Here is a 22,725-nt window from a genome sequence, read left to right on the forward strand (position 1 = left end):
TCAAAACAAATATAATTACATCTTTCAATATGATCCGAAATTTGGCGCTTGCAAATAATTGATAACTATTCATCTTGTTAAAAGCGAAACAGTAAGAACAGCACAAAATAAGGGGTGTGGTCTCCTTTGTAGCCCTACGTGTCAGTAAAGTAGCCGTCACACTCAAACGTGATAGACACCTACAATTTGATCAGCTAGAGGTGAGGTGAAGAAATTAATCAACAAAACCAATGGTAAACAAATTTATTAAAATATATATTTTTACAATAAAGAATAAAATGGTTATAAAAAATAAATAAAACATTTTTATATTAACATAACAAGTAACATACACAAGGCCGAGAGTGCATCCTTAGAACATTCTTTAAGATAGAGTATTGCTCGAGACAGTGAAGTCTGCACAGACTAAACAAAAAGCAAGGCAGTGCGGAAGAGGGCGACTCTTGTAACATCCTTCATGAAATTATTATGGAGCAAAAGGGATATATGCAGAGAAAGGATACAAAGAGACACAACATGGCAGGCTCAGGTTAGGACCCTTATGGGGGAATGAGAAAAGTTATGTACGTTTGCTTCTTCTGATGGATACCGGACATTCCTGCTGATAACTCCTCTTAAAAGTAGCCTAGACAGGAATACCTATCATGGTTTTGTGACGCCCTTGTGCCACTCAAGGGGACGCAAAGCGGATGCAAAACCTAGAATGTATTTACCAAGTCATGCAAGGCCACCTTGCGTGGCTTGGTAAATCTGGAGTAACGCAAGGCAGTGCAAGTCACTGCCTTGCGTTACCCTGCCTCAGGGAGGCGTTCCATGGGTGGCGCATGAGTGTTTTTACACAGCCACCCGCATATTTTGGCGCAGTCCCAGATTTACTATCACTGGTAGACCTGGGAAGGTGTCAAAATATGCTTATTTTTCCTCTGTCTACGTGTGCTGCATTCTGCAGTGCACACAGAAAGAGAAAAAAGCCTCAGAGCATTGTTTTTGTGCAGCAAGGTGCCCCTTCGGGCATAAAAACAATCCTGCCTACAATCCAGGCATCCTTGCACCATGGTGCAAGGGTGCCTGTGATGGCGCTAGGCAGCAGTTTGTGCACCAGCGCAGGAAGAGAGCACGAATGTGCCGTATAATGTTAAAGGCGCAGTCCTGCCCTCTCTCTTTCACGCAACGCAGAAAGGTGGCTTGCTGTGTTGTGTGCATATTTGATAAATATGCCCCAGAATCTGCACCATGTTACCTAAGCAGGCCAGCAATGTTACTCCCTGGAATTGACAATTCAAAAAACCTTAACTATACCACTATGCATTTTTCTGCCTTATTTTCATGCGTTACGCAGGCCACTACAAAAGATAGGGCTCTCAACACAGAAAGCATAAAAAAAAAAGGAGTACAACTGTCAGAAGAGGGGGGTGGAAGGGAGATGAAGAACCTGCAAAAAGACCAAGTATCCTTCACAAGAAGCGTTACTGAAAGCAATTTAATTATTTTATAGCAGAAGTATTTTGCACAATCCCTGTCTCAGAAACATTCCCAAAGAGGTATCTGTGCAGCAGTAGTATTAGGGCTCCAATATACACTAAACCTTATGTGGGGAAATGCTGAGGATTAGGCGCAGCCTGGTGCTTGCATAAAAATCCAAAACGATAACGGTTTGTGAAAATATGAACCGACAATCAGAATGCCGCTTGGCAAATGACAAGCTAAACCTTAGCCATGGCAAATGTGTATTTATTCTGACCACGAAAAATGGGTCCTCCTCTTCCTCTACAAAATAATTCCTACACTGTATTTGATCATCCACTGTATACGGATTTGAAAGAGTGCTAGTTGGCAATCCAGTGTTAGGCACTCTGTCTGGATAAGAATAATGGATGACACTCTACAAGCTTTTAGTCATGGACTTTCATGTTTGGATGTACAACTGTGTGATCATCCAGTGCTGGAAGGTCTTCCATGTGTGGAGGATTCACTGGTGGATAAAAACTTAATTGCAGAAGGACCTGGAACAACGTAGGGCTGTGCCAATCTAGGGTGGTGAATACAATTTCCACACCGTGACTTCTGTTCCAACTACCGGAATGCAAAATGTAGACTGCAAACCTATGCCGAGGCTCTTAACACCCCTGCACATTCTGTTGCGGAAATCCACAGAAGAGGACCATTTTGGTTTGCCCAGCTCGTGAACAAATCTACAAAGTTCCCCCACTTAGCAAAGATCATAGCCAATGCTTCCTGGTTCAAACTCCCACTAGTTTGCCGATACTAACCTAAAAGGTTTATCTGAATGCATGTTCTGCATAATTGCCAACTAAACCCCAGCCAGGATTCGTCACTTTCTAAAGGATGGAACCAGTTCTGTATTATTGCAGAAGTAATAGAAGCCTTCAAGCAACACCCCACCGATTGTTCACACACCGCACTACTGCCATATTTTCACTTCTGCATGAAACTTGTGGACAAAATGGAAAGGAAAACAACAAATGCCCTCCTGAAAGCATGCAATTCCAAAAAATGTATGTGAAGTGTCTCTTCTTGTACATTGCATAACACACCCGTCCTTTAGGTGAGAAGCCCCTTCCTGCAAGGAGTCAGTCACAATTGTGACTTGTAGTGAATCTGTACAACTGGTACCTTCCTTCTTCATTACTTTCACTCAAAATGAGAACCCAAACAGAGTCAGGGTGATGGGAGGGAGAGCTTCGCTCATGTCCCGATCTTATAAAAGTGCTTAGCTCAAAGTAATAAGAGTATTCGAGTAAACCACTTATCAAAATGGAGGAAGAGTTGTCAAGTGGAGAGCACCAAAACCAAGTTGAAGTTTCACCAGCAAACGTATGTTCAGAATAAAGCATTTCCTTTACTTTGGAGACCACACCATAACAAGACATGGCTACCCAAAAACTGTCAATGCATTAAACCACACAAGGGAATACACCACCATTAAGCACCAATACGCCCACAGGCAAAATACACAGTTGGAAGCCACACAGTGCAGTACTATTGGCGACACGCTCACAAGAACAAATCAGGTCATGTGCACCTTCAATGTACTCGGGTCCCTAGGGAAAGGCCAGTGCAACCATGAGCCAATAGATCCACTGAGGGCTGCCAACTTGCAAGGTCGCACATCTGTCCCCAACACTGCTCACCCAGCAAAAATTAAAGTGTGCTACCAGGCCATGTTCCACACAACCACAGAGGAAGTGCAGGGTGCACGCCTTCAAAGACATTTCAAAACAGTAATGGTTAAACATCTCAGCCTAGCCTGAACTGATGGGCATATCGCTCAGGCATCTCACGGATTTTGGAGGGAGGATATTGCCTTTATGGACACTGCAGCCACATCCAGGTCATTCTACTACCTTTCGGTAAGCAGAAGGTTGAACTTGTACTAGGACAATGCAAACTCCATGAGAACAAAGAGAATTACTAATAACTCGTTGAAAGTTATCCCCTATGGTCAAGTCTTCTGATTGGGCCTCATAGCATAGAATTTCCCGTGATATTATTTGATCAAAGATGTTTATTGATGACCTCATTATTCTAATTATTGGTATTGGTCCTATAAGAGAGAAGGGACTCTGGGATGTACCAGGACTCAGCTGGAAAGGGGCAGCGTGATTTGGACCATGAAAAGTTTGCCCGATGGCTTTTTGGATGCCTCATTGCAGAGATAAGACTTTGCATTGTGCGCCCAGCCCAGATCACACACACACCACTGGTGGGTCTCTCACAGGCACGAGCCTAGTACAGGTGACATTGGACCATTGCCCTTTTTTAGAGGTGACATGGACATTCTGTGAGTGTCTGTGGCATGCAAAATAAAGAAACTGGTGTGGGTGGTGGGTTGATCTAGTCTTGATATAGTGACTTCACGACTAGCACTGTATAGTCCTGTATAGCAAAGGTATAGTACTGCAAAATTTCTGCTCCAGTCTGACACGCGGGGGGGGGGCATACCTGTAAAATAAGTTATCCATGGGAATGCATATGCATTAAAAAGAAGCAAACATACAGAGAACGGAAAGTGGGTGATACAGGGTGAGGCACCAGTAGGATATACATGGAGAGTGAGGAACAAAGATGGACATATGGAGAGAATACATACAAGGGAAGAGAGCAAGGTGACTCCTCTGTAGAAAGTACAAATGGGGGCACAGGCCAGTGACTCCTGTTCCACAACCTGAGATAGAGAATCACAATCCACTCATCTGGAGAGAACACACAAGAAGGCAGCAGCGGGTCTGAGACGCAGCGATTACAGCGATTCAGTCTTTAGACAGGTACAAGAAATGGCACTCTGGAATGTTAGTCTTGTTAGAAAAATAAATATTTAAACTCTTGAGACCACAACTACAAAAGTTCTCTTTTACGACCTGTCTGTTATCACTAAGATCAGCACACCTCTTTGGTCCAGAGGCTCAAGGTGGCTTTAGATCAAGTGACCTGCTTTGCAGGGCATGACATGCTCTCCATTTTTTTTTAACTAGTAACCGTTTTGGGATTGTAGAGCACAGCCAAGATATTTGCTGGTTGTCTCTCAGAGAGTTCTAGATTTAATAGCTGGTATTCTGCAAACAATTTTGACTGACTGTCCACTTGTTTAAAGACATCCGGTGTGTGTTGCTTTCCGTGACTGGAGTACTTGAGCTCACCCAGAGGCTGCAAGAGAACACCTGGCAGATCTATCCAAACAGGCAAGTGTCTGGTCAGAAATATAGCCATCCATAAAGTTACCGTGAAGACATGGCAAAGAAGTGCCACAGTGTGTAAGAGGTACACGGAAGGTATGTGGCATTGTCATGTCAGGAACCCTTTAAGGGGACCACTGCTGTAATGCATTAACTTGGCCTCTACTAGAACATAAGTTGCAGACCCACACCAACCAGAGGCTGGCTTATTTGGCAGCAGAAGAATTAGTGAAGTGCTTCTGCTCCTAACCATCACAGCCCTTTGCTTACTATGGGGAGTCTTTAAAGGGTAAGAGATTTTGAGGAAGTCACAGCTCCTTTTCATCTTAATGCAGATCCATCTTCCAAAGCATCCAGTTACGCCCCACCAATCATTAGTTTTATTCAATGGACGGAAGACTCACTTGGGGTCCATTGCGGGTCTGCCACATATTTCCAAAGTTTTGCAGCTTATGAAATCATATCCATTGCGGAAAACATTGGCTTCATGAACTGAGAGTAAAGGCCAAGCTAGCCAGAGGGTCTCAGCTGGGGGAGGTTCTCCTTGGATGACAGTAAACGTTGCTGGTTTCTTCTTGATGGCAGCTTTCATAGAGCTTCGCACCCGACCAACGAAGGAAGTCAGCATCTGGTTGCTAAGGCGTAATGTATAGCTACACTAAGCTAGCAAACATTCTATTCAAACAAACATAACCTTGAATGATTCACATGCGACTAGAAATCCATTGATCTCTGCCTCTGTTTAAGAATGCCCCTGCCCCAAGCCCCATGACCAGGGCTTGGGTTTCAGTTTGAAGAGCCATCTTCCTGCTACCTTGGGGGCATTCTAATGGGTGTGGAGCTGAGCAGGGGCCTCGAGGGAGTGAAGAGATTGTCGCTTGGCCCATGGGGTACTGCTAAGCTGTGGTTCATGGTTTCATCCAGTCGTCTGGTCTCCACTTCCAAGGTCTCAGGGCCAGGGTCACGGGTCACACAAGCCAATGACTCTGAGAGATCACGGTGCAAGTCCAGGAACTCATCGCTAGTCTTCAGACACCTGTCTACATAGTCCTGCTTTTGCTGTCGCTCCTTGGCCAGCTGTGCAGTCAGACGGGCCACCTGAGTGGACAAAAAAAAGGGAAAAAAAAAAAAGTGACAGGTAAAGGGTCTAACCAAGACAGACACCCTCAAAGGAAATCTGCCATTTAGCAGTACTAGAGGGAACATCAAGAGTACCTTCACTTCATATGTCAGTTTGTTCTATGGGTGAATTTCTGGGAACATTATTCTGCATATGAAATGTAAACTTCAAATACCACTGCACTATTAGTACTATAGAGTACCAGGAGTACACCTGTGATCCTGCAGCATGACTGTCCACCATCGCTGCACTGTCGGTAGGGGAAGATTACATCAGTGTGTGCTTTCACCAAGCTGTTCAATGCCTGCTTACAATTCATTCGAAGTAGTCTACCTGTGCACAGTCAGGTCCATAATGGCCGCAGCACAGTGATCTTACCCCAGACAGTTCCCGGACAGCTCAGTAAGAGCACAGCAGTGTGTCCAGCTCAGTCTAATGAGTGGAATGGCCAACAGAAGTGTGAGCCTCGAGCTAAGAGGACCGCTTTTGGACACAGAAATGCAGCAGCGTGTGCGTCCGTGAAGTAGTACTGTCAGGCAAATAACCCATACCGCGCAAGAGTCTTCAAGCAGTGTCTGATACGCCTCTGCCATACCATCTCCCCTTACATCTTACCTGTTTCTCCAATTCAAACTCTGACCGATCAGTTGCAGGTTGATGTTTTACAACCTAATTAAAGAAAGAAAAAAAAAGAAAGTTTAACATTAAACAATTAGAGTACTGATAAAAGTAGGTCATTGTTCGCTCGCAACAACCAGTCGTACGCATAAAGAATACCACAAAGGGGTAAATAAAGGAAAACAATCAAAGGCAGGGAACATGTATTGCAGGGGCTGCTTCTAAGCACATGAGCAACATGGCACATGAGTGCAAAATGATATGACCAAAAGAACATATTAAATACCCAAACGGCAGCCCACACCTTTAAAATTTAGAGCAATTCAATAGTTTGGACAAATCGCTGAAGCATGTTACAGAGTAAAAAATAATTTCAAACACACACCAACCAAGTTATTACAAAAGTGTAAATAAGGGAAATACAAGCAATTTCTCAACAGAGCAAGTGACCATGGGGAGAGATGTATAGGATGCGGGGGGAAAGAGCGAGACAAAGGGGGGGGGGGCGGTTTAAGCCATTTTATGAAGGTCAGAACTAAGGGGCAGTTGGTTCAGTGGTTGGGCACATAGAAGTGAAGACCTTTCTTATTCTGTTTTTGCACTGACTGCTCCAACATCTTCCAGATCCAGTCTGACTCCTGGGGGCACATAGAAGAGAAGACCTTTCTTATTCTGTTTTTGCTCAGACTGCTCGAAAATCTTCCAGATTCCGTCTGATGCCGGATATTTAAAGGGAATGAATCCATGGCCAGACAGTCTCTCTACCAGATAACTCGTTACCAAAGGTAAGTAACTTGTTCATCTGATAGAGACTTCTAGCTGTAGATTCCTCACCTTTGAATAGATACCGGAGGTGGGTCTGCGAGTCCAGTCAAACCAAAAAGTCATGCAGGACCGACCGAGCGAAATGCCAGGCATGATGGGCCTGACTCTCCAAGCAGTAATGCCTACATTGCTGCCTGACAGATATCCAGGAGAGGAACGCCACACGCTAAGGCATTGGTCTCAGACCTTGCTCTAGTAGAGTGAGCCTGCAAGCTCACAGGAGGCTGTTTCTTGTCCAATGCATAGCAGATCTTAATAAGCAGGACAATCCACCGAGAGATGGTTCTTTTCTGAACATCTTTCCTCTTTTTACTCCCAGATAACCCACGAAGAGTTGATCACCCACCCAGAATTATTTTGTGTGGTCAAGGAAGAACGACAATGCTCTTTTTGGGTCCAGGCGGTGCCGTCTCTCCTCTTCTTTGAAGGGATGAGGAGCAAAGAAGGTAGGCACAGTGATGCTCTGGCCTACATGGAGTGATAACCTTTGGTAGGAAGGAGGCACATGTCCAATGGACCAGCTTGTATGGGTAAAACGCGGTACAAGGATGGCATGCTGAGAGCGCTTAGAGTTCTCTGACCCTCCTGGCTGATGTTATGGCCACCAAAAAGGCCGTTTTGATGGTCAACAGCCTAAGAGGGCATTTATGTAGAGGAACTAAGGAGCACACATAAGAAAAGTCAGGATCAGGTTGAGGTCCCACTGAGGTATAAATGGCTTAGGTGGGAACATGTGTTGCAGACCTTTAAGGAACCTAGCCAAAACTGGTGATTTAAAGAGAGCAGGTTGGTCCGGAAATCACAAAAATGCCGAGATGGAAGACAGATAATCCTCAACTCTGTCCAAAGCAGAGCACTGCTGGGCCAAAGACAGTGCAAATAAGAGAACTCATGATAGAAGTGCAGTCAGAGGGTCAACATTGTGAGAGGCACACCATGATTCAAACATTTCTCAACAGCGTATATCATCTTGTTGGAAGGACGCCTGGCTGCCAGAATAACATCACAGACTTCGGGAGGAAGGTTGAATGCTGTTAATAGTTGCAGCTCAATCTCCATGCATGGAGGTGGAGGGTGTGCAGGTTCGCCCTGTTGCTGTGACAGAAGATCCTCCTGCAGAAGTAGCCTGATGGGAGGGCCAATAGACCTGCTCAACAGCTTGGGATACCAGACACTCTGTGCATAATTCGGTGGCACAAGAACGACCTGGGCCCGGTCGTTCCTGATCTTTTTGAGAACTCTGGGCAGGAGTGGTATAGGAGCAAAGGCGTACAGGAGTCCGGAGTTCTACAAGAGACAAAAAGCATCTCCGAGGGAGACTGCCTTGGAAACTCCAGTATGCAAAACAGATCTACCCAAGGCTCTCCCCACTGCTTAAAGAAACCTTGGACCAGCTCTAGGTCGAGATGCCGTTCGTGATCCGTTAGCCATCTGTGGCCGAGTTTGTCCTCTGATTTCCACCTCTCCCAGGTGGCAACCCATCCTAGAAGTGACACATCTGGCACTACAGTCAAGTCTTGTTGGGGAAGGGAAAAGGGTCTGCCACTGACGCAATCGCAGTTTGTCAGCCACCATTGCAGATCCTTTGCAGTTCCCTCCAAGATCTGGACCATGTCGGAGAGATTCCCCTAATGCTGCGCCCACTAGAACTTCAGTTCCCACTGGACAGCCCACATATGCCAGCGGGCATGTGTCCCCAGCAGGCTGCCATACAGCCCAACAGCCTCAGAGTCTGTCTCAACGAAATCTAGTATAAAGCCTGTTTATAACCTGTATACCTGTCCAGTATAGAGCCTGTATAGAACAGTATCATAGCCTGAATATCCAGGATCGGTGCTCAGGAGGATTGGTCCGAAACTGCATTGTGTCCAGAACTGTTCTGATTAAAGGGAGCGTCTGAGAGGGAGTCAGGTGTGACTTGCGCTGCATGATAATGAACCCCAGCGAGTGAAGAGGTTAATTAGTCTGAAGGTGGGAGAAGACTGCTTTGGGCAAGCCCACTTTCAACAACCAGTCGCTGAGGTAGGGGAAGACTGGAATCCCTGACCTCCACAGATAAGCTGCGACGACCGCCCTCACATTGATGAACACCCGAGGGGTGCTGGTAAGACAAAAAGGGAGCACAGGTAAAGTGCTCATGGCCAACCATAAACTGCAGATGGCACCTGTGGGCTGTCAGGATGGGGAAGTGGAAATGAGCATCCTTCAAGTCCAACAATACACTCCAGTCTTCCGCCTGTCACATGTGGTCGCTGGGACCCGCCACCTCGATAAGGAAAGGCTTGGAAGCCTGTTGGCCTTGGTGGCTCGGAGAGTATGGGTGCGGCTGAAAACCCCTTCTGTAGCCGCAAAAGGGACAAAGGCGGATTGAGGTGGAAAAGGGGCAATAAACAACAATGAAGTACCTGACTGTGGCTCTTCTGTCCTTGAAGCATGCAAGCACTGAATCCGCCTTGTCTCCAAATAGGCGATAGCCATTAAAAAGGGCATGTCCATGAAGGTAACCTGGACATTCCCTGAAAAACCAGATGTACTCAGCCAGGCATAATGCCGTAAAGCCACTGACGATGAAATCACTCTGCCCAGCGAGTCAGTTATGTCAAGTCCACATCTGATGGAGAAGTTTGCTGCATCTCTCCTGTCGGCAACGGCCTGAAAGAGTATGGCCCAGGCCTCCTCCAGGACCATGGCCAGCACTTGTGCAATCGAGTCTCAACGAGTATGGGAATAATGGCCCAATAGGTGCGCAGTGTTCACCGAAAGCAGTGTTAGGCAGGTGAAAGGTGTCCAGCCTCTTGGATTCCCCCTCCGGTGGAGTGGTAGGGAACGCGCCAGGGTGAATGCAAGACAAGGAGGCTGGATCACCAAATTCTCTGGGATGGGGTGCAGGGTAAGGAAACTCAGATCCCCAGGAGCGGAATAATAGTGGTGGGCAATCATCCCATTCACAGGAGCCCCTGTGCAGGGCTTGGATCGGGCCCCTAGTAGGATGTCTGTAAGGGATTCATTAAATGAGAGTGAAGGTTCTGAGGGAGAAACTCCCAGCTGAAGCACCTCTGTCAAAACATTAGTTTTGACTGCCACTGAAGGCAAATTAAGGTCCAGAACCTCAGTCGCCCTGCGCACCACTATAGCAAAAGAGGCGTCCCTCCTCCGTAGGCACAGTAGTAGGGGAAACCAGGCCAGTGTCAGGTGAGGTGTCTATCCCACTGGCCTCATACCAGTTTCCTCCTCAACTGGTTCTTCTCCATAAGGGTCCACAGACCCCTCCCAAACGTCTCCCTCTTCAGGCATATTGATTTTTAAAAAAGCACTGGCTCTGCTCCGGGGATGATGTCTTTGGTTGGTGCCAGGCGACGCCCATTTGGTTCCTATGATGATGGGGATGGCGCCGTAGGCGTAGATACTGCAGCGGGCGCCGAAGGTCTCAGGCACTCCGACGGCTCTGCTCCGGATCAATTGAAGGATCCTTGGGGCCTGCCTGGTGCCGATGGCTAACCCATCACTCCAGAGCAGCTAGGCCACCCGAAAGCAAGGTGCATGGCCTCATAAAACTCCTTTAACTGACCTGGGGTCGCTATAGGAAACTCAGGGAAGCGCGGAGTGGACCCAGGTTCAGACAACAATGCACCCCAACTACGAAGTATAGATCGCCTGTAATATCAATATAACATGGCATGTATGTCCACCCATTCCTCCTCAGAAACCAATCTACCAAACTCAACCTCCTATTGTGTCTGACACAGAGTATTTTGTTGAAGTGACCAGCAGTTCATATAGTGTAGTGATAAGATGCTTATCACCATTTTTGCTCAACAGCCATTTCTCAGATTTAGTAAGGCATTGAGAAATAAAAGACTTCACTATGGGTTGTGGAACCCGGTGCCATATCTGGACACACATAAAACCCTCAGTTTCCAGAAAGTCAGACTGCTTTCAACAGCTCGAAGGACCGTATGTCTTCCTCATTAAATAATTTCCCCACTCTCACCTAGCCTTTAGATTTACAAGTGCCCAAGCGTCCATTGCTGGCGAGAAGTTTTGGGTTACCAGTATTGGCATGTTGGTGATAGGAACTTGGAAAGCCACAGCTTAAGTGACATCTTATTGCAGCTTTGTTGAGAAAAGGCTGTAAGAATCAGACTCTAGATGTCATGGTATGTGAGCCAAAGGCTCAGGGATTTATCCTCTTGCCTTTTTATTTTACTGAAAGGGTTATATGAGACAGATGACTGTGAGAAGGTTCAGGGTTAGACTCCGCACTTTCATATTTTTTTTACGTATGGTATGTCTACCATCTCGGAATAACGTGTAGTATTTTATCGAATAATATTTGTCCGGTTTTAATTTTACCTCGTTAGCTTGAAAGTACTTATGTATAGCTGTTTCTGTGCTAAATAAAAATTAAAAATAAAACAGGCCAGTTTAGATAATTAAAAAATTAAACTTAACTTCAGAATGATGATCGCTGCTTGGGAGAAAATAAAACTAACAAACCTGTTAAAATATCAGCACAAAAAAAAACAATTAGTTCACAGAGTTAAACTGGACCTCTGATCGTGCAGGAGGCTTTTGTAATTATATCAAGTCTCATGAAATAAGTCTACCCAAAAAGTTGCCAACTTGGTGGCTTAGTTTAAAGCAACATTGTGCAGGGTTAGAGGCTGTCAACAGAACACCAATCTTAACATATCTCTCAGTGCTACCCGACTTTGACTGAACAGATCTCAGCCTATCTCGCTTTAAACCTCATGTCCCAGCCAAGTTGAGATCCATTAGCATAAATATGTGACCCTAGTATTGCAGCCTTGTCTGAGATCATAAGGACTAGGTAGATGAAAAATGTATGCGGAACCTGAAGACAACAGATCTCTGAAAAATGTCAGTTAAGGAGAGACTGATCTTCTTATAGGGAACTTGGAAGGATTTCATTGACAGGCCTGTGCTGACAAAAAAGGCGGTAAGAATTGAGGACAGATGTCAGAAAGCAGAAAAAGACTAGACTATGGGGAAACAGAGCCTTTGCATTGAAGGTTTGAATCTTCCATATATGCAATCATTCTGCAATAAAGAGTCAGAGTTCCTGGACATGGTACCTGGGCAGTCGGCATATTACAGATGAGGTGGAACATGGCTTCCAAAACTACCCACACCCACGATCCCCAACAGGTGAATTGTAGTCTGTGGTCCCCAAACTGTGCACTGTTTGAATAGGACTTCAAATGTCTCAGTCGGAGTACAAGGTCACCTTGTACGATTCCCCGATCGTGCATATTTCACAGTACATTTCAACCTCCCCAGTCCGCAAGAATTGAAGGTCTTATTTTATTCAAAGTGTGGGCCATCAAATACCTTCTTGGAAGTTGCAACTTTGTGTTTCCCTGGAGAGGAGTCCGAGATCAGTGAGGTGCTCAGTGACTGGTGCCGAACAGCCTTCTTCAATTTGCGTCTCTCCAGCTCCACCTGTAAGGCAAAGTAAACCATGAGTCATGTGATGTGATTGACTTTTTGTCTCTCAACAGGCATCTGCCAAAAACAGTTAATCTCTTTGTAGACTGATGACATCTGTACGAATGAGAATGTGTATTTGTGGCATTCTGCTCAGGCCACAGGTGACGCCCAGTTGCCTGGTAATGAGAGCAAAAAACTGGATGCAGCTGTTAAGGGAGTGGCTGAATGGGCGGGTACCCTACGGTGCATAGGCAACTCCGCTGCACCTATCTCCTACTAGACACAAACCCAGGCGTCCTAAGTCTCCTTTAAGAAGCAGCAACCTCTAGGAGGCAGAGAGGTCACCTCCCCTGATCCCACCCATTTTACCAGAGACAGCAGTAGTTTTTCCACTAGTAAGCAGGCCCAGTGTACACAATGGGTGTTTCGAGGGGCAGTAACAACGACAGGGGGAGAGACGGCTCCGGGCAAAGGAGACTCCACCTTCCCCTGATCACACATCATCTGTTAGGGGGAAAAATGCTTTCCATTCTCGTGGGAAGGTAATCACATCAGATCAATGGGTACTAGCGATGGTTTGCTACTGCTACTGCTACTGCCTAGAACTTCTCAACTGCTCCCAACAGCCCACCATGTACACATACCCTCAGCAGAGAGCATCTCAGCCTTTTAGAGGAAGAGAGCCAGCCACTCCTCCACAAAGGAGCCATAGAAAAAGTACCCCTCGCCACCGGGGCCAGGATGTCTACTCTCTTTACTTCCTCATTCCCAAGAAGGCCGGCACCTTCAGACCAATCTTCAACCTCCGCCCCCTTAATCCATACACCCTGTTGTAACATTCCATATGACAAAATTGCAGGATGTCCTCACTCTCAGTGTCATCTGTAGGATTTTAGTGGCCCAGGGCAAGACATATTTTAGGGGCCTTTCTATGCAACAAATCTGAATTTTATAACCCATTCCCCATTAATTCACGAACGTATGGTGCCAAACAATACTTCATTACATGTTACCCTTTAACAGGGTCACATAAAAACATCTCAAATAGTTGTCTGGTACCCCAAAAATCCACAAACTCACACCGTGTAGATGGACAGATATAGAGGTAGGTAGAGCGAGCGATTTACATAGAGAAATAGAATAAACAGAAGCGTAGAGGCCCTGGGCAATTGCTTACTTTCTTCATGCTTTAAAAGGTCTCTGATCCCTCTGGTCCGAAAATACAACTATAGGACGGTGCTACACCTGAAGAACGCCTACTTCCATCCCACCCACTGGTACTTAGTCTGCTTTGCTGTAAGTGGCCAGCATTAACAATTCACAGTGCTTTCTTTTGGGAGTAACCACTGGTCCAAGGGTATTCACAGAGTACCCATCAGTGGTAGCCACCCATCCAAGGGGGATGACATCCAGGTTTCCCCCTACTTCGATTGATTGGCTGATCAAGAGTGCAGGCAAATAGCAATGCATAACCCACACCCAAGCTGCATTCTCCCTACTTCATGGCATAAGATTCACCTTAAATGCCACCAAGTCTCACCTACAACCACTCAAGGTCCAACTTCCTTGGTCCGTAACCAATCCTTTGACAAGCAAAGTGTACCCCAGCCAGGAGAAGGTGTTGAAATTCCATGAACCTCTTTTTTTAGCCCAATCTTTAACTCACAGTCATTACTTTCATGTGTCTTCCAGGGATTATGGCATCCTGCATCGTCACAGTACCCCATACGCAGCTGCACAAGTGCCTTTTGCAGGAATGCCTCCTGGCCCAATGGTCAGAAGCGGAGGATCACTGGGAAGATCTAGTGTTGCTAAAGGGCAGTTTCTACCACTCTCTTTAGTGGTGGATCAGCAAAAAGCTGTTCCAGGGCACCTTTCAGACCCCGTACCGCTACCACAGATGCCACTCTCACAGGCTGAGGGGACACATCTCGACCATATGATAATGCAGGGGGTCTGGGATACCATCACCAGGGACGGCACATAGCCATATGTCTCACTCGAAAGGCCTTCCTTCACGTCATTTGGACAAAGTAGTCCTGACCAAAAAAGATAACATGGCGACACCAACTCTCATCACTAATATGGGAAACCTGGCACTTGACTTTCTGCCTCCGCAAACATCTTCAGGCGGAGTACCTTCTGGGAGTGGTTATCCCAAAGCAACAACGGCAGACCTTCTATGCTGCACCTTATGCCAGTTCCTATCTGTAGGCTCGCTGTGCAAACTACCCCTGCGCCGGCCGTTGAGTGGCGTCACTGTGCTCCAGATCAAAGCAAAATACGACAAACGGGGGTGCGCAGCTCAAGAAGTCCAAAAGGCCAGTGTAATTAGAAAAATTACTTCTTTATTCCATAAATTCTTTTAAAATTCATTGTGTGTAGACAATCCAGTCAATGCGTTTCATTCCCATATAGGAAACTTCCTCAGGGAAAAAAAATGTATCACGTGTAGAGTACACTTCAAAACGGATGTCTGCAGAAAGTGGTAAATAATAGTAGTTTTAAGGCTGGTGATTTGTTACACAGAACAGAATCCTCCTGTGTACGCCCAAGTATAACAGGAAGAAATTCCACTGGATATCTAGAAATTGGGGGTCTAAGTATGATGAGGTTACCCCGCAAGAAAAGATCAACGACCAGGTATTAGCTGTAAGTAACAGAAAGAAATTCCACTGAATATCAGAAAAGGGGGTCCAACCGTGATATGATGCCCCCACGGGAAGAAGTCAATGAGGAGGTATTAGCTGTTATAATCCCCCAGGACACTCCAATGTTGGGTGGTGACTGAGACGATATCTCGGCAATCATACACCTCTGTAGTTTCTTAGCATCACCAAAACATGTTCCAAAAAAAAATGTCTTCATAAAGGTACAGTGTATTACACCGTGGCCTGTAAATGTAGTTAATGTAAAAGAGGCATTCCTCAGCCTCGCAAACAAGTCTGTCCTTTTTCCTCATAGTCCACCTTCTGGGAGTGGATGATAGCTTGGCAGACCTGCCCAGCAGGATGCATCAACAAGTCCACATCTCTAACACTTTTCCTGTTCATTCCTATGTGGGCCAGACCGCCCTGGTAATTGACACTTCTTGATGTTCATCAACCCCCACGGGAAGCTCCCCAACAGGCCGGATCTTCACACTTCAAACAAGGCCAGATGAGACACAGAGACCGCTCAATATAGTGACCTGGCACCTGAGGTATTGGAGTTTGGCTACCTATGCCTCCTGCAGGAGTACATAGACAGGAATCTTGTAGACCTACAACGCTGGCCTGCTATGCCGCAAAATAAAAAGGGTACATCCATTATTGCATTGCCAATCACCTGAACCTTCTTAAACCCAGCATACAGGACATCATCTACAATCTTCTTCATCAGCAAAAGTCAGGCCTCATCTACACTTCTATTCAGCAGTATTTAGCGACGATGGCCACTTACATGCAAAACAGGGAACATTCCTCCCTATTTTGCATTTGAGTAATCAAGGGCTTCATGGAGGGCCTCAAGAGGGTCATCCCACCCAGAGCCCACATCTGCCCCAATATGGAACCTCAAAGTGGTCTTTGCCAGACTCATGGGTTCCCCCCCTTTTGTGCCCTAGCATTCTTCCTCCTGGCAATTCCTCTCCTGGAAAATAGCTTTCTTTAAACCCATTAAAGTAACTCCGGTGCATCAGTGAGCTCCAGGCTCTCACACTCCAAGAACTTTATTTCAAGTCCACAAGGACAGGGTCATCCTCCAAACCAACCCAAAGTTCCTCTCCAAAGTGGTTTCCTTGATCCACCTCAACCAAATGACAGAGCAGTCAAGTCTCCCCCCAGTGAGGCTCAGTAGCGGAAAGAGCCCATCACACCCTACGTGTAAAGCAATCACTTGTATTTTATTGACATTTACAAGCCCTTCTGCAGTACAATCGGCTATTTAAAGCATTTGCGAAACCTCTCAAAGGCCTGCCTATTTCCAAGGCCATATTCCTCAATGGATAGTCAAGTGCATCCAAACCTGCTACCATAACACTAAAACAAACCTCCTTGCTACCCTTGGGTCACATTACACACACTAGAAATCAGCTCTGATGGCCTTCCTTAGTAACATCTGATAGCTGACATGTGTAAAGCAGTCAGTTGGACAACCCCACACACTTTCATTAAGCACTATTGTGTGGACATCTTCGCCCACGAGGGGCATCATCCACACATTAGCCACTGCTTATAGGGGATTCTCCTTTACAGTCTACGCAGAGCAATTCTGGCTATGACAAATAGCAGCACAAGCGATAGGAGTGCAGAGGGTAAGTACATTCAGCTTTACCTCATCACCTGCTATCTATCCCTTTGAATGTGAGTTTGTTCCACTGAGAAACCTAAATCAAAAATGAATGAGAGGAATGCTTGAATGAATCAAAGCCACTGGTCATTACTTTGGGTTGCATTTCGGGTATACTGCATTTTGACCACTGTGCCACTTCAGACATGGAGCAACCATATACAAATCAGCCTTGGTCCTGCTCCAGCTCGAAGAGTCCAATTAACAGAGAACGTAACCTGGCAGTTAGGGCCGGACCATTTGTAATGACAAAGGACCAGGGATGATTTGGATATGATTGATTCCTGGCTCGAGTGACACGGAGTAAAAAAGCATTCCATGCTCCATTTTTTTATTTCTCAAAGAGATCCCCCTAGTGCAAACAGGATACCCATATTTGAGGTCTGTACTAGTTGTGCAACAAGGTTCAGGCTGCACATCACTGTTGAGGTCTACAAAGCAAAAACTGTTCTGGGGTCGCTTTTGTCCCTCTTGTGAGCGGGCTATGTAGGGCAAGTTCAGGCTTCACTGTTCCTACAGGGACAAAACTAAGGCATATTTGCATAGAGCTGGTTCCTGCCTAGAGTGGCACATTGAGCACAAAAAGATGATGCTGCTCTAGATAATTACCAGTGGCGGGGATTAATTCAAGCATTCCATCCACCATTTATTTTTCTCTGTAACTCTGTTTCTAACTACTCAGCCTCGCAGGCTGGTTGATCTTTTCTTCACCAATCCCCTATCATTCTATCACATTCTGCACCAGTAAGTGGTGTCTGTCAATTTCCCCGTCCTGCTGGCACGGTTACACCCAGAAAACAAATCCTGCAATGAGGCACCAGATGAAAAAGAATGGCTTCTAGCTGGGCTTTGCACTCCAAGATGTAATTGCAGCAGGGCTGTCAAGTCGCATGAAATTAAGGAACACTTATTTTGCAAAGACTCTTTCACTTCCTAAAGACATAAGTCAACGGCAGCTCCCAACTGTGCAAACAATGAGGTTTTACTGCAAAGGGCACCCAAGATTTTGCAGCCTATGAGATGTCGGTCTACTTTCCCAGAGTAACGAAGCCCATCTTGGTTCTTGTAAACACTACTTTCTGTAGTAGCAGGGCTGATGCCTACGCCACTCTTGTGTTATAGTCTATTGACAACCAGAGTGGGGCTGGGTCCATTTGTAGACAACATCTCTACAGACCTCAATAGACAGTGTCTGTTAGGGAAAACGATGCTTTCATCATCTGTTAACCTAAATGGAGGCAGAGATGTGCTTTTCTCTGAGAAATAGCTCTAACACAGCCCACTCTTACATGAGACCCACTTTACAATTGCCACATCTCCCTCAATCCACTCAGTTTCATTCTCCCGCCTGTTACTGTACAATGTGCCCCAGAGTCTTACCCGCTGCAGTGTCTCCTTGAGCTGTACATTCAGCATCTCCAAGTCACGCTTCTCATGTTCCAAGCTGGCCACAGCTCGCTGTAGGAGCTCCAGGCGTACGTGCAGGATCTGCTGCTTCTCAATATGCAGTGGTCTCGACAGGTCCTCCCCCTTGTCCTAAGAAGCACATGCAGCTTGAAATTACTTTTTTTGTATAAGCTAGAACATTAACAGTTCAGTGGTTACATATACAAAAAGTGGCAAGAAATGGTTGGGGTAAAAACAGACATAGGGCGCCTCATTGGTAGGGGTGGGGTAATGGGTGGTGGATGCCCCAATCACTACTGCTTGATTTCCCGGCCTTAATTAGAGTTGGGGACCCCACTTTGTACAAGAATCTCTAAATAAGGCCAGGGAATAAATTAGTGGAGGACAAACTGCTGCAGGACTGAAATGTTTGTGGCATAGGCAGACTTGCACTATTTTTCAGGTGCTGTTTTTGTGCGATCCGACCTATCGTGCAAGGCCTTGCAACCCTAAGATTGAAAAAAAATATGCCCTTCCATCCTGGGAGAAACTTCCTGGCGCAAAAAGGACATCTCAAAAAGAAAAACCTCTGCTTTCGGGGTTAGTTTTTGAAAACAGATAAAAAGTTAGTGCCTGCTGCAATGGCATTTCACCATTGTACATTTTTGCCAATAGCAATTGCAGCAGTATTTTCAGCGAAGAAAGACTGGACTTTTCCAGCAGGGATCCTATATTTCAGTGGGGCTAAACTACGATCATAAAGTCAGTATGATACATAGAAAAATATTTCTTATATACATTGGTAAAGTTCTTACCAGTTTATGGCTAATGTTAATAAGAATAACAATTTCTCAGCAGAAAAATAAACAAAGGAAACAAGCCACAAAACTGAATACTATAAATTATAGAAATAACACACCTATAACAAAAGCCAATGTGACAGTGTTAGGTGGATATTTATTTCTATTTTTAGGCTCTGACTTACTTGGACGCAGAAGAAGCTCCCTGCATTCCAGCAGGGGGTCCGGTTGGTTTCTCTGTTCCTGTTGCTGCCGCTCACTGTGCTCCTGCCACTGGTCTCCCCTCGCCGCCGCAGCCTCTTTAAAACTTGGCGCGGCCGCTGTTGGGTGGGTGACTACATATCCCAGCATCCTGAGGAAGCCGCACACACCTGCCACGCCCGGAGGTGCATAAAAATAGACGAGAGTCCCGCGTCGCGGGAAGCGCGCGGGCAGCGCCGGGCGTAGCCCGGGCAAAGGGCGGGCCGTCTGTGGCCGTCCGGGGCAGGACGAGGCTGGGCCAACTGTCTAACATCTGCTACAAAGAGAGGTACTGTTCCAAGCAAATTACAGTAAAATCAGTAAGCTATGGGGAAAAAGCGTCTCGACTTTGTAAAACCTAATGGTGGGGGAGTGGCGACATTGGATTCGTACCTGGTGAAGGTCTCAACATTGATAAACGACGAAATTGAAAGAACTGAACGAAGGCTTTCGTTGGACCCAAGTTGCACTGTTGATCCCATGGGTGGAGATAGGGTAGAAGGTACTACCCCCCTGTTATCAACTATATCGCCAGGTATTCCCCGGGACCTTATTAGTCAGGTTGATTCATCTAGTCTGCCCCAGGAAAATTGTGATCAATCACAGGTTGAACATTCTCCTGATTGCAATAGAGATGTATTGTCTAGTTTATCTCCTTTGCCTATATTGAGACGCCGTACTAGGGCTGGTGGGCTGGGTCCCTCCAGTAAAGTTATACAACAGAAGAGAGGTCGGGCTTCAAAAACTATACCCAAACCATCTAACCAACCACCCTTAAATATTCATCCTTCTTTAGAGGATCTATCTAGTTCACTTTGGGTAATTTTTAAAGAGAAACTAGATACTGCCTTGGTCCCTATCATGACTAGATTGACCTCCATAGAAGATAAGGTGTCCGCTCTAGAGCGGAATATTGGGATAGTATCCCAAACTATCCCCTCCCTTATACGATCTATGCCAGGCTCACAGGAGTCTGATAGGCAACCAACTACTAAAAAGAGACAGGCGGAAAAAAAGAAAATACCTTCAAGTCATTCTATTCCAGGTGTTCCTCTTAACAATGAGGGTACAACCACCAACTACTAGTGACAGGATAATATCAGAGAAAGTGGTTTCACTTGCTAATTCTGTGACAGATGGGAATGTCTCAGCAGTTAATCATAAATCACTAATAGAGAGAGAACCATTTCAGTTTATCTCAGAGGCTTTCCCCTTGGTACTTGTTTTGGCCAATGCTCCATCTTTGGGCCCAGGTCAGGTGGAAACAACATCTACTCTTATTAATAAAGCAACGCATTGGTTAACTAATAACATGAGGATATCCATAGGGGGTAGGCAACAATTAGCAAGTGAAATTATAATGGCTAGAAGGGTGACATGGCTTGGTAATCAAAAGAAATGTTTTAAGGGCGATTGTATAGCTATACATTTTTCTAGCCTTCATGTGTTGACAAACGTGCTGGGCAATTTATTTCCCCTACAACATAGGGAGTCGATGATAAAACCTTTGACATTGGACTTCTTCTATGGAGAATCTGGACGTGCAAAAAGTTCTTGTAGGTTTCGGGTGAAACATCTGCATACATATACTCCAAATGGGAGAACTGTACCTTCGTGGGATGGAATAAGTACAAGGAACAGGTTTGGGGCTCTTACTGATATGGAAGACTGCGATTGACTTCAGGAAGATCAAACAAAATTCAAAGGTAATAATCTCCTGAGCAATGGTGTTGCTACCCACTGGGCCCAGGGTAACAATGCCATTTGTCAAGACCTTATCATATCTCCCCGCCACCCAGTATGCCAGTCAGTTAATTTGGGGATAATTCATGATGCTAAGCCCCCCCTAGGGACAAACCATAAATATAGCATGAATGAGGGATGTAGTACAATGATTAGCACCATGTTAAAACCCCAATCTCCCAAGCTTAATATACCTAATCAAATTTTAATGGAGGAGTGTGACATAAAGGGAGGAATGGAGAGCCCCTCTAATTTGAGTACCCCTTCACAAAGAATGGAAGACCTAACCCTGCTCTCGTGGAACATTGCGGGCTTGGGCAATTAGGTTGAGTCTCCAGAGTGGTGTAGTTTCATAGACCAACACGATATTAATATCTTTCAGGAGACTTGGTCTACTACTTCTATATTTCGCTTGGGATATCTCAACTTCTATGTTCCAGCCACAAAAAAACTGAAGGGCCGGCCTGCAGGGGGATAGGTGATCTGGGTTCGACAGAGCTTGCGATGTAAGGTTGCACAGGCTGGGTTCAGGGTAAAGGATATCCTGATGATTGAACTAGAATGGCCCAATGGCCACAGGGTGGCCATTCTTAATGTTTATGCCAGGGGCATAATAGGGAGGCATAGCTCCGAGGTAATTGCAGCCCTTGATACTAGGCTAGGAGCTCTTTCAGAGCAGATTTTTATTATAGTAGGAGGGGATTTTAATACCACCTACGAACCACTAGGCCTAGAGGATCAGGACCTCTCAGAGGACCAGGACCTAAGATGGGGAGTACCTAAATTGGAAATTCCCGCAATAAAAAGATGGACCTCTTCAGCTATCCAACTAAAAGCGTTATGTCTAGAAAGAGGTCTTAGAGCAGCAAACGGGAGAACTCCCTCAGATATTCAGGGAGCCAATACGTTTGATAATGGAAGGAATAGTAGTCGCATTGATTATCTCCTGGTGGATCTAAGGATATGGCACTGTCTAATAGACATGGTCATTGAAACCTGGTTGGAAAGTGACCATAACCCCCTTTGTTCGAAATTTCAAGTTCAAAAGTGGGTTAGAGCTGAATCCATAAGAGAAGGGCTAGTAACGTTAGATATAGTTGCTTCCAACAACCTGCGCCGGGTTAAGTGGAATAAATTCATTGAGGATCCAGGAAAAATGGATGCGCTCAAAGCGGAGGTTGCGGGTGAACTGGCCCGACTCAAGATCCAAAGTAGTGACCCAGGCTTTCCGACCATTATGATAGAAACACATTCTTCCCTCTTTTCTAGACTCAAAACTTTTTTTTGGAGGGTTTGGAATCCAGGAAAAAGAGGCGCTGAGCCAATAAAGGCTAAGTGGTATAACATACACTGTAAGTCTGCTCGTCAAAAACTAAGTTTAGAATTAAGGACAAGGAACCCCATTAAAGTAAGAGAGGCAAGAGATCAATACAGATCTGCTCAGCAAGTGGCGAAAAAACAATGGGATGAGGAGAGGTGGCGGGATTTGAAACATGCTTGTGCAGCTAAGGACTCCAAG

The 22,725-nt window shown here is 45.7% G+C and overlaps 1 protein-coding gene across 1 annotated transcript in view; it reads right to left on the reverse strand.

Moving 5' to 3' along the window:
- Positions 1-228: 228 nt before the first annotated feature.
- Positions 229-22,725, reverse strand: part of LOC146812790 (uncharacterized) — a 266,004-nt gene continuing 243,507 nt past the window's right edge. The window contains exons 30-33 of the mRNA XM_085619906.1: positions 18,418-18,573; positions 12,610-12,720; positions 6,430-6,483; positions 229-5,792 (exon numbers count right to left, since the gene is read on the reverse strand). Of these exons, the coding sequence (XP_085476032.1) occupies positions 5,505-5,792; positions 6,430-6,483; positions 12,610-12,720; positions 18,418-18,573 (609 nt within the window). The 3' untranslated portion in view covers positions 229-5,504. The remainder of the gene's footprint in view (positions 5,793-6,429; positions 6,484-12,609; positions 12,721-18,417; positions 18,574-22,725) is intronic.

This window comes from Triturus cristatus, chromosome 7 (genome assembly GCF_964204655.1).
Source record: "Triturus cristatus chromosome 7, aTriCri1.1, whole genome shotgun sequence".
NCBI classification, from domain to species: Eukaryota; Metazoa; Chordata; class Amphibia; order Caudata; family Salamandridae; genus Triturus; species Triturus cristatus.